At 37.1% G+C, this 18700-nt stretch overlaps 1 protein-coding gene across 4 annotated transcripts in view; it reads left to right on the top strand.

Moving 5' to 3' along the window:
* The window catches only part of LOC144970464 (muscle-specific protein 300 kDa-like), a 503594-nt gene that overhangs the window by 317217 nt on the left and 167677 nt on the right, over positions 1-18700 (top strand). For all 4 annotated transcript variants that reach the window (XM_078910148.1, XM_078910139.1, XM_078910156.1 and 1 more), the window contains 6 exons: positions 11034-11152; positions 12687-12894; positions 13664-13990; positions 15431-15551; positions 16133-16341; positions 17471-17613. In XM_078910148.1, coding sequence (XP_078766274.1) covers positions 11034-11152; positions 12687-12894; positions 13664-13990; positions 15431-15551; positions 16133-16341; positions 17471-17613 — 1127 coding nt within the window. The remainder of the gene's footprint in view (positions 1-11033; positions 11153-12686; positions 12895-13663; positions 13991-15430; positions 15552-16132; positions 16342-17470; positions 17614-18700) is intronic.

The following is an 18700-nucleotide window of genomic DNA, read 5'->3' as shown; positions in this document are numbered from 1 at the left end:
TATCTACACTGATTTGTGATAATGACCCAAGAGATTTATGCAAAATCAATCAATCAATCAATCAATCAATTACCAGATCGAGCCCAATCGATAGAGTTTGAACAGATCGGTGTTGGACCCGTTTCCGAATTGTCATAATCAATTGAAAGACGATATGGAATAATGAACAGAATGCCGATTCGATTAGCGTTGCATTGATTGGTGACCGGGCACGGCTCAATGGAATTACAGACGACGGGTTTTTGGTTTTAGTTTTGTTTTGTTTTCTTTTTCTATATGTTTTTAACATTTACTGGCTTTATAAAAATTCTGATTCCGTCCTCCAATGTCAGATTTTCATTTGCAACATTAAAAATTCAATAGACGATTCAATATATATATAAAGTTGCCGGTCTTATTTGTGAATGCTTGTCCTATTATTATAAGTTAATATTTTGTTATATTGGCTTTTTGTTTGATGTTGTCATCTTGGCATATTTTACACGTTTTCAAAAAGTAATATCAGGAGAAATGTGAGCCACATTCTCACAACGGTGTGTTGTCGGATTGATCGAAATGTTCAAAGTTGAATGTACAGTAAGCAAATACAAGGCTTTGATCAGTGATATCACGTGTTTTATTGAGAACAATCCATATATTTTTAGCCAGTAAACTGTCGTACCCTGTGAATAAACACGAGTTGAAAATTTGGTCAGAAAGCTCGTCATTCAAATATCGATCGATTTAAAATATCCTCATCTTGGCAAAAACTCTCAAACCTGGGACTTCGCGAAGTTTCATATAAATCGATCAATAATTGAAGGACGAGATTTCTGGCCAAATTTTTAAATATCGTACAGCAGTTGACTGGTTAAAGTAAAAAAAAAACAAAAAAAAAAAACAACTTAAATCTCACATTTCTAGGGTTTTTAAAAACTTTAAATCACCCTTATTTTTACACCTGGTTTCACCCAACGTAATACCCGTTACAGACGATAGGTTACAAATGGTTTTACAGAGTTAATGGTCATGGTCATATATATATATATATATATATATATATATATATATATATATATATATATATATTATAGCACGGATTGTAACGACGTTAGCAGTGATTGGTTGAGATGTGTAGAGCCCATCTAGTTCCTGAATCAACTCGATAGATAAGTGTGATGATCGAATGTGACACGGCAGTTTATTGTCATAGGTTGTGTTATCTCTTCCCACCGTCAACACAATGTGAGGATTCTAATAGATTTCACAATATCCCTAACGTTCGGATACAGGTTACATGGTTTCCATTTATAAATTGTGCTTCTATGTAGTTATAGGACACCTACAGGACACCACAGCAATAGTAATATAATTCATGGTTTCCATTTATAAATTGTGCTTCTATGTACTTAAAGGACACCTACAGGACACCACAACAATAATGATATTATAAATCAGAAATAAACACTTGGGGGATCATCATCCTATAATAATGCTGACCAAATGGCACCAGGTAGCGATGGAAGGGGTTGCGATCAAACACCCGATCAATGCTCGTTATTGATATTAGCTTTCATTTTCACTGGACTTGTGGACAATGGCTAGTGACAATGAAGTGACCTACCAGTATGTATGGTGTCGACACACAGTGTAGAATGATAGGAATATCATAGGCTGTGTGTGGTATTGGATATGCCTGTGTTCGTGGTGAAGGAATGTGGGATGGAGGTGACAGGCTACACAATATAGAACAATGGGTGGGATAGCGACATGCATCAAAATGACAATGTGATTTTATCAAGTGAATAGTGAATTGACATTCACATCATGGGATAGACAATATTAAAACTTTTTTTTATTTTATTTTGACAGACTTTGGTCGCTATTATTTTTAATATAATTTTTAATAGTTAATATTTTTTTTGGTTTCATTTATATACCTGCCGTCATTTATTTTCTGTCGATTATTTTCCAAGGCAAAAAAAAAAAGGAATAAATATCGAGCTATTTGGGTTTGTTTTCGGCGCACGCATTTGAGTTTACAGAAGGAATGCTCTAAAATCGCTTATCAAGGAAATCCTTTTGATATAAGTCTATCCAGTACCTGCAGGTTTCACTATCAGCAGAATCACTGCCAATGTGAAGGAGTGTCTACATTAGCTTCTTTTGGTTATCCAGGCTGTGAGTCGTCGGTTCCTCCTCACCCAAACGCTTCCTGTAGGTTTACAGCCCAGAGGATCCACTTCTTCCCCGTGTCTTAGAACACAGGCGTTGTTGTACTTACCCTAGAAGAGATTTGCCCCGCATTCGGTGTCCTCCCATACTTTCGTTTCGACATGGGAGGAAAACTGAGTTGTTCGTCATGTGCGGGAGCCAAGAGCTCGTTGTGTTCGTGCACCGGTAGGGACGACGACGAGAAGAAGAGAAGGAGCCTGTTGGAGACATACCCTGCAAAGAGGAAGCGGAAGGAAAAGAAGAAGGTATGCTGGGATGGTTTGTAGTTGACTTTCTTTTTGTTGGGGGGTGGGGGGGGGGGTTGAAGCGTATAGATAGATCGAAGTTGACGTCAATCCGGCCTTTGTTATTGTTTTTTGCCATCCGCGTTTATGAGTAATTCTCATTAAACAGCATTAACCAGACTATAAACGTTTAAGGTTAGGTACACATAGTTGTGTGTGTTGGTCCGTTATACTTTCGGATGGCAATGTTGTGAGCTTCTTAGCCAAGCTCATACTATCTATAGCCTTCATTAGTATAATATAGCCTGGCACTAGGACTTTTATCGTGATGTCGTTTTTAGGTTAGTGCACCGCCTAGTGTAGCGTGCCCAAAATAAGGAGACAAACGATCCCATTGGTTGAACTATTAAATACAAACCACAATATGACTACTCTTGATGCCCCTTATTTTGAGTTAATGTTAATGTTGGTCTTTGTCAGGCTATACGTTTACGAAGGCTATGAGTGGAAAATTGCTGGCAGCACCTGGAATAGCGAACGATTTTTAGTCATTATTGACTAGTTACAACACACCAGTAATGAATCATTTTTTAAGCTTTAAAATATGTAGGGCGGCTTGAACTTGGACAATTATTCTGAGATGCAACGAAATAAAAAATAAATGCTCCTTTATACCACACCGTGTATTTATCGTTATTTATACCGTGCGGAAACAATAAATGACGGAGTTAACTTAATCAAACCTAACACCGATTATATCCGTAGTTTACCCGGGTTTACTTTTACCCCATGCCTATTTATTACATTTTTTTTTTCTGAGACACATTATAGGCGTTGTATCAAAGCTATTGTTTTTAGTTTTTACATGTTAATGGTAGTTGAATAAAACTATCTATGTACATGCTCATTTTAATTTTTTTTTTTTCCAATTTGGAAAAGTAGTAAAAATCTCTAGGATTGAGTGAGTTAAAACAGTGGTGCCTACTAGATGCCAAACGAGCAATGCACAAACTCGAATAATTATCTGATTGCTATCAGGCAGGAAAGGCCAATTGACCACTCGCTAGGGTCCGATAGATTTTCACGGCAGATTGGCTTCTTGGTCAAGCACGAAGGCCCCGGAACGACTTAATAATGTAGCAATGGATAGCATAGATCTGTTACACGGTGCAGAAAATCACACGCGTAACATTGCTCCCACTAAACATTGTTCACGGAATTTAATCCCGTGATGGACTTTAATACAAGATGGATTAACTACACTATAAATATATATCTTCTCCCTCCTTCGGGGCTTTTGAATGAATGGTGCTTGGTAGACACGCCACAGAGAACAGGTTCTAACCCAAGCACTTGACTTTTCATGCCACCCACTTCTAACAAAGCAAATGAAAATTCCCACCAATTAATTGAGCCAATCAACCGTTCAGTTGTTTCGTTTTCTTCCCATTTGTATGAAAAGGCATAACAGCAATGCTTTTACCCTCAGTTGGGGTTCCTTCCCCCCCTCTTTCTCTCTCTCTCTCTCTCTCTCTCTCTCTCTCTCTCACACACACACTCTTTTCTCTCTCTCTCTCTTTCTCTCCCCCCCTCTCTCTCTCTCTCTCTCACACACACACACTCTTTTCTCTCTCTCTCTCTCTCTCTCTCTCTCTTTCTCTCCTCCTCTCTCTCTCTCTCTCTCTCTCTCTCTCTCTCTCTCTCTCTCTCTCTATATATATATATATATATATATATATATATATATATACGCGCGCGCGCGTGTGTGTATGTATGTGTGTGTGTGTTTGTGTGTATGTGTCTTCTGAAATAGTCGTCAGTAAGAGCATGCACAATTTATCCGTATTGTGCTCATTATGCTTCATAAAAACGTAAACCTACTCCCCCTCTCCTCCCCCCCCCCCCCACACCCCAATCGGCAGGACCTGTGTGGGGTTCCTGACCTCCCATAGCGGACAGGGAGACATTTACTCTGTTGTCGATATTATCCCTATATCTGTTTTTTTTTTTTCAACTTGCTTTCTGTCTTTGTCTTGGAATGAGTCTGTTTGGTTTTTGTTCTGGCCCTGGCCAGATACATTGGCTTTTCGAGGGAAACAGTCAAATGTGTATATGATATTTTTTTGTCTTGTAAAACCAGGTTACGCACTGTATTATTTTTTGTTTTACATATAATAATATATGATTTGTAAACATTTGAGTGTGTTGATTTTGGGGACCTGACCTGTTCTCGTGCCTGACTCGAGTATGAACGAGTATCTGGCTTTAGGCTGTGAGAATATCGCATAAGGGAACTTAAAAGGGATTTAAACTCTTTGAAATGTTTGGTTGTTTTTTATATAGTTTTCTTTTTGTTTTTTTCCCCCTTGCCTTAGGACATTCTGTTGTGTTTCTTTTGTTATTTCTGTTTTTAGTGTTTGCTTTTGTGTTGTGTTGTTTTGTTTTTGTTTGTTTTTTTTGTTTGTTATTTTTTGTTTGTTATTTTTAAATCTTTTAGTTTCTTGTTTATTTCATTATTTTAAGTTCGAATTGACAACGCATCTTTCATTAAACACCTTACTCATCGGGTTCAGATCATGAAAATATTTCCCTTCTTCCGTAACTCTCAACCCCCCCCCCCTACCCCGTACCCCCTTTCCATTATTACTTCGACAAACGTTTTCATGTAAACAGAAAACAAGGCTGTGCGCGTGACCCAATCAGGCCAAATCGATCAGCATTGATCTGATAGGGACGTGTTGGCATTGATAGGAAATCGGTGGACGGATCGAGTGGCCATCATAATAATAATAATAATATATAGAGTGATTCCCCCTGGCCCTAGACACAGACTGTTTACCTGTTGAACTCATTCTCTACCATTCTCCGAAAAAAAAAAACCCAACACGTTTCTAAAAAAAAAATTTAACCAGAAAACTCGTCTTTTTGTATAGCGCTTTGAGATCGTTTCGTGAATATTGCTCTATATGAAAGATCAAGTGTGAATGTGTGTGTGTGTGTGTGTGTGTGTGTGTGTGTGTGTGGGTGAGGGGGGGGGGTTCTTTCGAATATCGATCGATTAAAAGGACTAACATCAAAACCTTTTAAACCTGGGACTTCAATAAAGTAAGCGGATTAGATGTCTAGTTAAACCACCAGAATGGCCCAAACCTTTTGTTGATCAGTATAATGGATAATGGTCTATTGGCGACCACGATGGAGGTTGGAACACAAACATTTACTTGTATTTATTCTTTTTCTTCTACTTTCTTATTGTTATTTATCCTCCCCGCCTCTTTGTTCTCCTCCGCCTCCTCCTCCTCCGCCTCCTCCTACGCCTTCTCCTCCTCCGCCTCCTCCTCCTCCTACACCTCCGCCTCCTCCTCCTCCTCCACCTCCGCCTCCTCCTCTTCATCCTCCTCCTCCTCCTCCTCCTCTTACTCTACCTCCACTTCCTCATCGTTGACTTCATTGAAGTCTCAAGTTTAAGATGTCTTCACAAAATATGTATGACATATCACGTGATACTGTTCGAATTGCTTTTTGCGATGATTGGCTAAAACACCTGAGTTAAGAATGACTTGGGTTCGTCCAATACGCCTTGTAATCGATCGACATCATCGGAAGGGAAGGACGAGTTTTCTGGCCTACTTGTTTAAATAATAAATAATAAATGAGCTTTTATATAGCGCAATATCCACTAAATATGCTCAAAGCGCTTTACAAGGGGTCCCTGGTCAACAGCAACATTTAACATGTAGGACGGGACATGACGCCTGTTAGGCGATATTACAATTTTTCGGACAAAGACAACGCTGTTAACGGCCAGGTACTCATTTTACACCTAGTACACTATGCGCCGAGGGCGAGGCTCGAACCCAGGACCTTCCGATCCGAAACCGAGTGTCATACCACTAGACCACATAGCCGCACAAATACCTGTTTGTTTCAGGGTACAGTCATATTGTCAAGGAATAATGATTGCATAACACACACACATACACACACATACACACACACACACATACACACACACAGACACACACACTCACACACACACGCACTCATTACCACAGTTTTGTTTTTCCATTATTCATAGATATAATTTCAACCCGCATTCAGTAATAACACATCAACTGATGGATTTTAATGTAGATAGTTATGTTTACAACCGTTTCGGTTGAATGAAGTTTTCCTTCGGGAGCATGTTCGATTTTTTGCTTATTTATCGTCAGACATATCAGGTTATATAATAATATATCTAGTGAAATAATTCAACATGCGTTTGAAAAAAAAACCCAATAATAATAATAATAATAATAATAATAATAATAATAATAATAATAATAATAATAATAATAATAATAATAATATGATAATGATGATGATAATAATAATATAATAATAATAATAATAATAATAATAATAATAATAATAATAACAATGATAATAATAATAATAATAATAATAATAATAATAATAATAATAATAATAATAATAATAATAATAATAATAATAATAATAATAATAATAATAATAATAATAATAATAATAATAATAATAATAATAATAATTTTTAAAAAATAATAATAATAAATGGCATTTATATAGCGCTTTACCCCGTTTTCACAGGCTCTAAGCGCTTTACAGCGATATGAAACAAAACATATTACAGTACGACGAGTTTGGTGGAAAAGTGATAAGATTTCAATTTAACAACAACAAAAATATGATAATTGTATTGTAACATTATGTAAAAATGATCACAGGAATTTGTTAAAATACACTCGATGGACCTTTCAATTATTGAAATACGAATAGATACTTGTCATTATATCAAATAAACGTCAATTTAGACAGCCACGATATCACAGTAGACTTCTATCCGTGCCTTCATCGCGTGGATAGAACTGATATCTATATCGAATTTATGAACAGTTTTTAGATTTTAAGAATAAACAACTGGCATTTTGGTGTATAGAGTGATTTTTTTGGTTAAAAGAAAAAATTGTTGAAGACGAATTATTAAAAGAAGACGTGAGGAAGAATAGAAAAAAAAAACAACAAAAAAACAAAAAACAAAACAAAAAAACAAAAACAAAAACAAAACTAAAAAATCTAGAGCTTTTATATAGCGCAATATCCACTAAATGTGCTCAAAACGCTTTACAAAGGGTCCCTGACGAACAGCAACACGTAACATGTAGAACGAAACATAACGCCTGTTAGGCGATATTACAATTTATTTCCGACAGAGACAATGCTGTTGACGGCCAGGTATGCGGAGAATTTTCGGATAGCATTTCTTTCCAAATGCAATGATTTTATCCTCAGCGTTTCTTGTGATTGTCCATTATTCACATCCATATAATACTGTTGGAAATATGCGTGTTCTTAATATTTACATTTTCAGTTGGATCTGGAGGCTTTCACTTTTCCATAATGTCATCATTTTTGTCAATTTTGTTTGGGCCTTCCTTGGGTCGATTTTCCATTTTCCCCGATTCTCGCCCCCAAGAAATACAAAACCGTTGATATAATCTAGTGAAAACTAATAACCACAATGGCTGAGTAATGACCCTAGCTGTTCCTTCTATAGTTAAGTTGACATTAGCTACTGCTTACTTTCAAAGACGAATAGTTCTCACATGAATCACGGTACCGCATTGCAAGACAAAACACCGTAGAATTCTGATCTATATGATTTTATGACAAGTATATATGACGCCATTCGAATTGCTTTTTACGATTATTGGCTAAAACGCCTACGTACTTGAGTTCGCCGCATAATCCTTTTGTAACCAAATACTGGGATTTTGTACGCTGTGGAGTCGGTCATAACGTAGGAATCAATTGTCTGAAAACGAGCGTTAATAACGGATTTTAAGATTTTTTGTGATTTTAAGCAATATCCCCTCTATGATTTTTAATAAATGTCAATTGAAAATAGTGAGCCATGTTTTTTAAGCTTCTTAAATCTTGAATTACTTTATTCTGATTATTTTTTCTTCACTTCAATTGTCTTCATCCAGCTCATTTCGATATTCGGTCCACACTGTAACTACTTTACACAAATGATTAGTATTGTAAGAAATCTCACTTTATCTTTTTGCTTTGTGGCGTCAAAGATTCCAGTAATAAAATGACTGTTTCTCTGTTCCGGTATTGGTTTTCGGCTGGATATTATTATATAATCGGTGTGTATGGAATTTTAACACCAAGGGCCGCTGTACTGTTAATCATTCTTTCTTGTCTAGAAACATGATTTTATTTAAAAGTACGAGTTTAAGATATTTTAAATTGAACCAGAGTCAGCCACAAATAAACGTTGGGCTCCATTTTATTTTATTTCAATTTTATATTCCAATAATATCATACGATTCTCTATGTTCAGTTCAGTTTTCCACATCCACTTTGCAAACTGTAATAACTAACACCCTCTATAGGGAATAATATTAGCGGAAGAGTAGCGTCCCTTGATTGGACGTCACCTATAGTCTGTGACGTCACCGGCGGAAGAGTTATTAGAGAGAGAACGTCATGTTGGTTGTGCGCGAGGCAGGACGAGAGACGCATGCGCACAACCAACATGACGCTCTCTCTCTAATAACTTTTCCGCCGGTGACGTCACAGACTATGGGTGACGTCCAATCAAGGGACGCTACTCTTCCGCTAATCTCCTTCCCTATAGAAGCATCGTTATGCAGATAATATGTATCAGCACAGTTTGTTTCTTACTTCATTTATAAGACATGTCAGATTATAACTTAAAAAAAAAAAATACCGGTACACCCCCACCACCTCTGTCCCATGGTCACAGGACACATATATTACCTATTCTGACATTACCGATCAGTTGACCTGCCCCCCCCCCATCCTACCCCCCCCCCTCCCCCATCGCACCATTCCCGTATCTTTCAAAGATCGTTATGATATCAAGCAACCTGCCAATAATATGTAGATATACCATTATCCAACCAATAAATCTATCCCTACGCGGTCATTGTGCTATATTATACACATCATCCCATTGATCTATACGCCAACTCCCCCTGCCCCCCCCCCCCCCTGCCATCAATGGCAATGGCATCAACATTCCAGGGACGATTATATTATTATTATCTAGATACGTTTGGGTAATTACGGACCATAGAGAATACAGGACTAGTAGACTGTGGTACGGACCAAAGAGAATACAGGACTAGTAGACTGTGGTACGGACCATAGAGAGTAGTCTGTGATACGGACTAACTAGCCAAAATTACCCCAACGCACTTAGATAGGGAGCTTAATTCGATGAGGGCGAGGGGCCTCGGTAATATGTTTTATGCAACCTCTCTATATTTGTCCCGGAGCTCCCAAGAGGCAGCGTGGCTCAGCGGTACGGTCTTTGCTTCCTACCCAAAAGGTAACGAGTTCAATCACCCACCGCTGCGTCGTGTGGCCTTGAGCAAGTCACCTAGCCCTAGCTCACTTTGCGGCGCTGCACTGCGGCTAACGCCAGGGTTATTCCAGTCTTCCCTTGGAATAGACCCTAAAGACAAATTTCCCCTTTGGGATGAATAAAGGGAATTTTATTTTATTTTATTTTATTATTATATATAAAGACCGTAGACAGGCTATCTTGTCATATAGCGTTAATGAGTGATGAGTTGTTAGTCACTTTGTCCCACATACTTTGTCATCTGGAATAACAGCCTTTACTCATCTCTGATTGGCTTATTAGCTTTATTCCTTCAAAACAACGTCAACATTAAAATTGGTTACAATGCAGCTTTTCCTTGTATTAGTTATTATTCATTTATTTGCCGTCACCACCACCACCACCGCCGCCATCACCACCATCACCATCATCATCATCATCATCATCATCATCATCATCATCATCATCATCATCATCATCATCATCATCATCATCATCATCATCATCATCATCATCATCATCATCATCTATCATCATCGTCATCATCATCACCATCATCATCATCATCATCATCATCATCATCATCATCATCATCATCATCATCATCATCATCATCATCATCATCATCATCATCATCATCATCATCATCATCATCATCATCATCATCACCACCATCATCATCACCACCATCATCATCATCATCATCATCATCATCATCATCATCATCATCATCATCATCATCATCATCATCATCATCATCATCATCATCATCATCATCATCATCATCATCATCAGCATCAGCAGCATAACGTATATGATAGGTGTTCCACGCGCTGTTAGTGGCTCAACTGTAAGCTGTATCCTACTGCAACAAATTCAAGCAATTCTGAGCATGGTCACTGACTGGATAGGTGACTGGCGTTTTTTTCCCTTGCTTAAAACACTTTGCTTACATTACCCAACTTGATCCAAGTATGACTGTGCGATTGGTCATTAACAGTTCCAAATATTATAAGGTTGGTAATATGTACTACAAAAAGGACGCCTAACATTTGACTTGTACTTTATGAAATGAAAATTTAATTCCATACAGCCTGTTGGGGGAATGAAAAAAAAACAACAAAACACCAAACAAACTACGAATTATTATATTGAGTAATTTCATCTTATTTCAATTGATATTCTTCTTGTAGAAACTGCAGGACGATGTTGACGGCAAAAAGGAGCTTGTGGGCGATCTGAGGGCCAAGGCAGCTGAACTGAATCCCAAATTGAGTCAACACGATGCCGCCCTGGTGGAGGAAAAAATCAGGTTAAAAAATCATGATCTTTTATATAGCGCAATATCCACTAAAAGTGCTCAAAGCGCTTTACAAAGGGTCCCTGACTAACGGTAACACTTAACAAGAAGGACGAGATATGACGCCTGTTAGGCTATATTACAATTTTTTTTTCGGACAGAGATAACGCTGTTAACGGCCAAGTACACATTTTACACCCGAGTACGGTGAGAGAATGTGAGTAAAGCGCCTTTTCCAAGGACTCAACTGCTATGCGCCGAGCGAGGCTCGAACCCAGGACCTTCCGATTCGAAAGCGAGTGTCATACCAGAAGACCACATAGCCGCACAGGTAGGTACGTTCCGCTGCTTGACATGTTGGAAAAAGATTTTTATTTTAATTTATTTTTATTGGGTTTTTTTCTTTTTGGTAAGGGGGAGAAAGGGAGAAAGGGTAGGGGGGGGGGGGGGGTTGGGGTCAAGGGAGCCATGTGGATAAGGCTAAAATGTGTCCTGCAACCGGACAAAACTTATCTATCTATGTCTCATTTCCCCACGCAGAAAATTTAAGATCCAGTTTGCTTATAATTTGGACAACATTCTAGATGTCTACTCACTTTTGGTATATCGTTTTTTTTTGCCGTCACCTCTTGCGATCCCATGCATAAGAGTGAGTTTTGCCAATATTAAATGATAGACACTTAGGTATCCACGCCTCTCGGACGATCGTCATAATGTAAACAATGGCGTTGATTGGTAGACACAGCAAACTACACGAGTTTTACTATTTATGGTATGGGTTTAAGTAAAAAATCCACTGTTCTACCGCTTGATCAATAGAACCAACACAGAAAACTTGGTGCAAACTTTAATGTCTATAATCTCATCGAGAAAACCATGTGATAACTAGTCACCCATTTGGTGGTATAAAAACAATAACAAAGATCAAAGAGAGGTCGATTTCATTCACGTTACCGTTTTTAAACAACCAACTATGTTTGTTCGAGCACGTGTGAAGGTGTGTCACAAATTCCACGGTTTGATTGGTCAAAAATCTACTGGTTAATTCTGTTAAAGTTAACAGCTGAAGATTTTTTTCAAACTTAAACGACTGTTTGAGTTTGATACTTTATGATTTTGGTAAGCAATTTTAGGAATCTTTTTTTCTTTTTTTTTTAATGCTTACACTTTCATCCTAGTGACAGGGATACATGTCAGCAGCGTTCTATTTAACAATGCAACGGCTCTGGTTTGGTAAAATTGTCAATAAATTATCAAGCTCAGCCTATCAAATTTTAGATAACATAGGTGCCTTTTTGTAACATCAAAATTCTTAAATTCTATAATTCTGATCAGTCTGACTGAAAACTCATTTTCTCAAACGAGCCCATTCAGACATAAAACCCTATTACCGCGATGGGTAACATGTATTTATTTATTCATTCATCTTTTTATTTATTCATTTCCGCTGAAGGAAGAAACAGACTAATCGGTTCTTTCAATCCAATCACATCAGTTTTGAACAAACAAATAATGATTTTGTTTTTGATTCTTGACATCTTTCCAGGGCTGTCGAACGTCGCCATGGAGAGTTGGGCAGTAGCATCCAGCGTAAGCAGCAAGGGTATGCGGCACTGTGCTCCGACCTTGACACCATCAAGGAGGAGGCGGACCAGTACCTGGCCTGGCTGGAGGAGAACCAAATTGACCCGGAAGTGGATGCTAAATTGGGACTGGATGAACAAAAGGTGGACGCTAGGATTGATGAGTTGAAGGTGAATTGATGAATAAGTTCTGGAATGGTTGTGTCTAGATTATTATGGATTGAATAATTTCCGCGTTTATTTATAAGTTGCTACTGGGAAAGAAAAAAAGAACACATCAAAACGCTACAGTTTGTCAGTATAGGGAATGAGATTAGCAGAAGAATAGCGTCCCTTGATTGGGCGTCACCCATAGTCTGTGACGTCACCGATGGAAAAGTTATTAGAGAGGACAAGAGACGCATGCGCACAACCAACATGACGTTCTCTCTCTAATAACTTTTCCGCCGGTGACGTCACAGACTATGGGTGACGTCCAATCAAGGGACGCTACTCTTCCGCTAATCTCATTCCCTATATGTGGATGTTAAAGCAAAATGGTATTTGGAAATTTGTTAAGAAGTATTTAAAGTCTGTCAATGGAGGAGCGCGTTTCGTTTTCTAACCTTTCCAGAGAAATAAGTGTTATCTCATTTAATGCCATGCATTAGGAATGGCCACCAAATCTTTCTAATTTCTTTATCTGAGATATTCTCATTTCACCGCAGAATACATTTCATATACATTTTCGGAGAGGTTTTGTTGTTGTTGTTGTTGTTGTTGTTGTTGTTGTTGTTGTTGTTGTTGTTGTTGTTGTTTTTAATTGTTGACTTAGTCAACACTTTTGAAGGTTTAAGGGTTGTGTTCCTGCGCGATCATCATCATCATCATCATCATCATCATCATCATCATCATCATCATCATCATCATCATCATCATCGATGGCTTGGTCTTTTTTCAGAACTTGGAGACCGATTTAAGTCAGAAACAGCTAACACTTGACTCGGCCACTCAAAAGCTTCAATCAGTGATGGCAGACCTCCCGCCTAAAGAGAGGGAGAAAGTGGAGCATCTTTGGGCTACCGTCCAAACCAAGCACAACGAACTGTTTGGAGCCGTGACCACCCAGTGCCGCGTGCTGGAGGAAAGGCGCGATGACTTCAAGGTGTTCAGGGAGCGTCATGACAAGGTCATGAAATGGCTGGGAGATTCGGAGGTCGCCGCAAATCAATTGGACACCCAAAGACTGTTGGCATCGGATGTCGATAAACAGCTGGATAGATGCAAGGTGAGTGACAATTATTATGGAGATAAAAGCGATACTAAGCTGCTATAAGCTGTGGATTGTAAATCGTAATGAACAATAATGAGTATAAGAGCTTCGAGAAAAATCCAAATACCAAATACGGAACTTTTCGGAATCAAAACCCTTCATCAGCCAATAACAAAGTCAATAAAAACATAAATAAATGAACAAAATAAAATATAAAACTCCTTTTATTCATCCCATAGGGGAAATTTGTCTCTAGGGTCTATTTTAAGGGAAGACTGGAATAACCCAGACGTCAGCCGCAATGCAGCGCCGCAGATTGAGCTAGGGAGAGGTGACTTGCTCAAGGCCACACAGCGCAGCGGCGTGTGATCACACACTGTACTTTTCGAGTACGAAGCAAAGACTGTACCGCTGAGAAACGCTGCACCTAAGAACAGCTCTTAAAATTTAGACAGACAGAGAAATATCTGTGACGGCTGTCTGAAAGTTTTAAAAAAACTGGATCTTGAAATGTCAACAAAGAGAGGCGTTCGTTTGGCAACCAAGCACTTAGATCTATGCGGAATGGAGCGGATGATTAAACTATGCATAATTATTGGAATTTTAAAACACGTAAAAAAAACACATAATGGCATAAATAGAGAGTTTAAATAAAATAGATTAAAATTAAAGTAGATTAATACAACTTATTCGTTGCTTGGGTTGCCTTTAACAATGTCTTGCGCTGCAACTTATTCGTTGTTTGGGTTGCCTTTAACAATGTCTCAAGACCACAAGACCACAAAGCCACACATCGCAAGACATTGTTAAAGGCAACCCAAACAACGAATAAGTTGTATTCATCTACTTGTACTGCTGTCCTCTGAAGAAAAAAAAACAACAAACCACGTAGATAGTTAAAATGCCGGTCCAAAAACTATCAATGCATTAAAATGACCCCCGTCTTGGAAAAACCTCTCAAACCTGGAACCCCAGTTACATCTATCAGAAAGTACTTTGTGACGGACAATCAGCTTAACCAATAGGGTTCAACAGTCGTGACGACACGTCCCTCGTAATGACGCATAGTAACTTAGTAACTGGTTCTAAACTATCGGAACAATGGCGGACGCCCTTATGAGATATTTCTCCGACGAGCATAAAAGTGTATCCAGAGGAAAAAAGCATTATAAATCTGATCATGTTTTGACTTTTATACATTCTGATCATAATATGATATGAGAAAAAGTTCGAGCCAGCATGAAGAATTTAAAAAATACCGATTTTCTTTGTTTAGAACCAAGTTGCTCGTTGCTGGGCAGATGAGACATCAGACTGTTGAATCCTATTGCTAATGTGTGTTTAACGCCACAGAAACTGGGATAATTCCAGCTCCTTGGGCCTTATGACTCATACGGACTACTTTTAAATAATAAAATATATTTTATCATTTTTTCTACACATGTTCGTTACCAGAGTCTATTGGCCAAAACTCAAAATCAGACAGAAAGAATAAATGAGGTGAAGAAGCTTGCTGGGCCACTCACGGAAAATGGTGGAGAGGAGGAACAGAAACAAGTGGAAGAGTTCCTTGATGGTGAGCTGTTAGTTTTGTATGTGTTTGTATGTATGTATGTATATATATATATATATATATATATTTATATATATTATATATATATATATATATATATATATATATATATATATAATATATATACTAGATCGTTATGATCTTTCTCCGACATTTAAATGTAAACTACAAAGCCATAAACTATTTTGAAATTAACTTATTAACTTATAAATAGGCAGAACAAAGCACGAACACAAGTAAAAAATACTACATAACATTTACTCATACCCTCTTGCGTTTCTGACTCGCTTTAAGAATATATTCAAATATTTTATTCTCTTTGATTAAAATATGGAAAGCAAAGTCTAAATACCACGTAAAATATGCATTTTGGGTTAATAACAAAATACACTTTTTACCATCCCACAAAGATAAAAGGTTTTTCTATGACCAAGAGAGGACATTTCTCTTATGTGTTCTGGTAATCTGCCCCATAAAACTACAACGGTATATTTAAAATTGTTTTCTGATAGATTTCTGCTTCGTTTCTACTTTGGTGATTAGAAATCCAAAGCAAATATAATTTATTTTACATTTCGTAACAGAACTGTCCAAGGCCCAAACTGACCTGATTCAGAAGTTGAAATCTCAGCAGAGCAACCTAAGAGATTGTATCCAGGCACGGAAGCGATTCGAAGGCGACTGTCTGAAGATTTACCGCTGGTGCAAGGAGACTCAGACCCAGTGTGAGATGTTGGAGATACCTCAAGACTGTGCTTTGGAGGTATTGGAGGAACACTATAAGACATTCAAGGTATGGAGAGATGATCCTACAGTTGTGACCCATAGCCTCAAAACCGTAGTCTTGTTAGAGTGATTTAGATGCTGATAATTAATTTATAGAAGGAACGAAGTTGACGTCACTCAGGTCTTTGTTATTGTTTTTATACAGCCTGTGTCCTGAATAGTTCTCCTAAATTCTATCCATCGGACTATAAACTTTTAAAGATCACACATAGCGGAAGTTGTGAGTATTTTACCGAAACGCGTAGCATCAATAGTTAGGCAAAAATATGAGAATTGGCTTTAGTACTTATCATGCACTATTCCACTCCTAACATTGGAATACCCTATCATTTCTTAGTAAAAGAAATCGCGGAATAACACACAGTCGCAAGCTCGTAATGTTATCTGCCACGATAAAATAACGCGTTTAATAAATCCAAAGAAAGAATGCTATATGTATTATTGAGGAGAATGAGTATTGTTTCACACTGTATAAGATAAAACAACTTAAATGGCATTGCTCCGATTGTTTTGATATTCAAATTTAGGCTTTGGGCTCGGGTTTACTCCATCTTAATACCGGATTAAGGCTGTGGGTTACAATTACCAGGTACGTTTGGGTCCTTCCAAAATAAAAATGGAGGAAAAAATTCAATTGCAGACGCTTCCAAAATAATCTGGACTCAATAGAATTGAATAACATGTCCGAATGTTACAAAAATGAAAATAAACAAAACGATTGGTAGACGAAAACAAGCACAACATAAAATCACTTTTAACAACAACAACAACAAAAACAACAACAACAACAACAACAACAACAACAACAACAACAGAAACAACAACAACAACAACAACAACAACAACAACAACGTAACACAACAACAACAAGTAAACGAAAATACAGAGAAAATGAATAGACTGATGAAATATTATTGACAATTTGATAGTTATCATAACATTCTTATTCGTAAAAGGATCTTATTTCCATACTATCTCTTTTTATGTTCTTATCACCAAAATTAAAGAAATCTAAGTTTATTGATCAATGAGATATTATTGTCACAAATACAGAGAAGAATGAGAAAAAAAAATCTTAGTTTTCACTCATAGATGGCATTGAATTTATAGAAACGTATAAAATGATTTTTCCCCAGAGTTTGAGCAATTCTGTCCTTATGTTCGAATCCCTTGTGAGTGAGACCAAGGAGAGAGGTTCGGGTTTTCTGCCTACCCTTCACGAGCCAGACAAACCCATTTTGGAACAAAAGTTAGACGCCCTTGACAAGGAATTCAACAGGTTTGTATTCACGTTCATCCTACTTGAATTAGTGTATTATATTTGAACTGTTTATGGATGTGTAAAAGGTTTGTATTCACGTTCATCCTACTTGAATAAGTATATTATATTTGAACTGTTTATGGATGTGTAAAAGGTTTGTATTCTTGTTCATCCTACTTGAATTAGTATATTATATTTGAACTGTGTATGGATGTGTAAAAGGTTTGTATTCACGTTCATCCTACTTGAATTAGTATATTATATTTGAACTGTTTATGGATGTGTAAAAGGTTTGTATTCACATTCATCCTACTTGAATTAGTATATTATATTTGAACTGTGTATGGATGTGTAAAAGGTTTGTATTCACGTTCATCCTACTTGAATTAGTGTATTATATTTGAACTGTTTATGGATGTGTAAAAGGTTTGTATTCACGTTCATCCTACTTGAATTAGTATATTATATGTTTATGGATTTGTAAAAGTCAGTGCTTTAGTCAAAATTTATTTATAACTTTTTGAATTGCAAAACAGTTTTTGATTTATTAAATTAGATTTTTAAAAAACAACATTACTTGATATGCAAATTTATATGATGATATATTCTACTCCAAACTTTATAGTTTGTAAACTTTGACCCCGTCCATCCCCGAAATGGAAATCCGAATCACTCACACTGCGTCACTCTTCAAACTTCAAAGGGCTGCCAGGAGATTGCACTGTTAAAAAAATATTAAACGATTTTTTAAAGTTAACGAATTATAAAATTATAGAAGACGTATTACGGTTTTAATTGGTTTTGTTTATTTTTTGTTGTTTGCTGAAGAATGAGCTTGATGAAACTTTTTTGTTGGTCATGTTTCTTTTTTTTTTTTTAACTATTGTATTATTAATTTTTTTACAATCCTTTTTGGTTTCAACTGTCAAACAAAGTTGACTCAGATATGATAATGGTGAAAAGTTGATTTTTAAAAATCTTCATTATTCATCTATAAATTCATTCAAAAATAAATAAATTTACTGTGAAATAAACCGGGTGTTTAACTCCCTCAACCTTAACACCGACTATACCCGTAGTTTACCCTGGTTACTTTTACCCCATC

The sequence above is a fragment of the Berghia stephanieae genome, chromosome 1 (assembly GCF_034508935.2).
Source record: "Berghia stephanieae isolate SIO BIC M18660-M18661 chromosome 1, UCSD_Bste_1.3, whole genome shotgun sequence".
NCBI classification, from domain to species: Eukaryota; Metazoa; Mollusca; class Gastropoda; order Nudibranchia; family Aeolidiidae; genus Berghia; species Berghia stephanieae.
The sequence above is the reverse complement of the archived record's forward strand: the minus strand, read 5'-3'. Positions and strand labels throughout refer to the sequence as shown.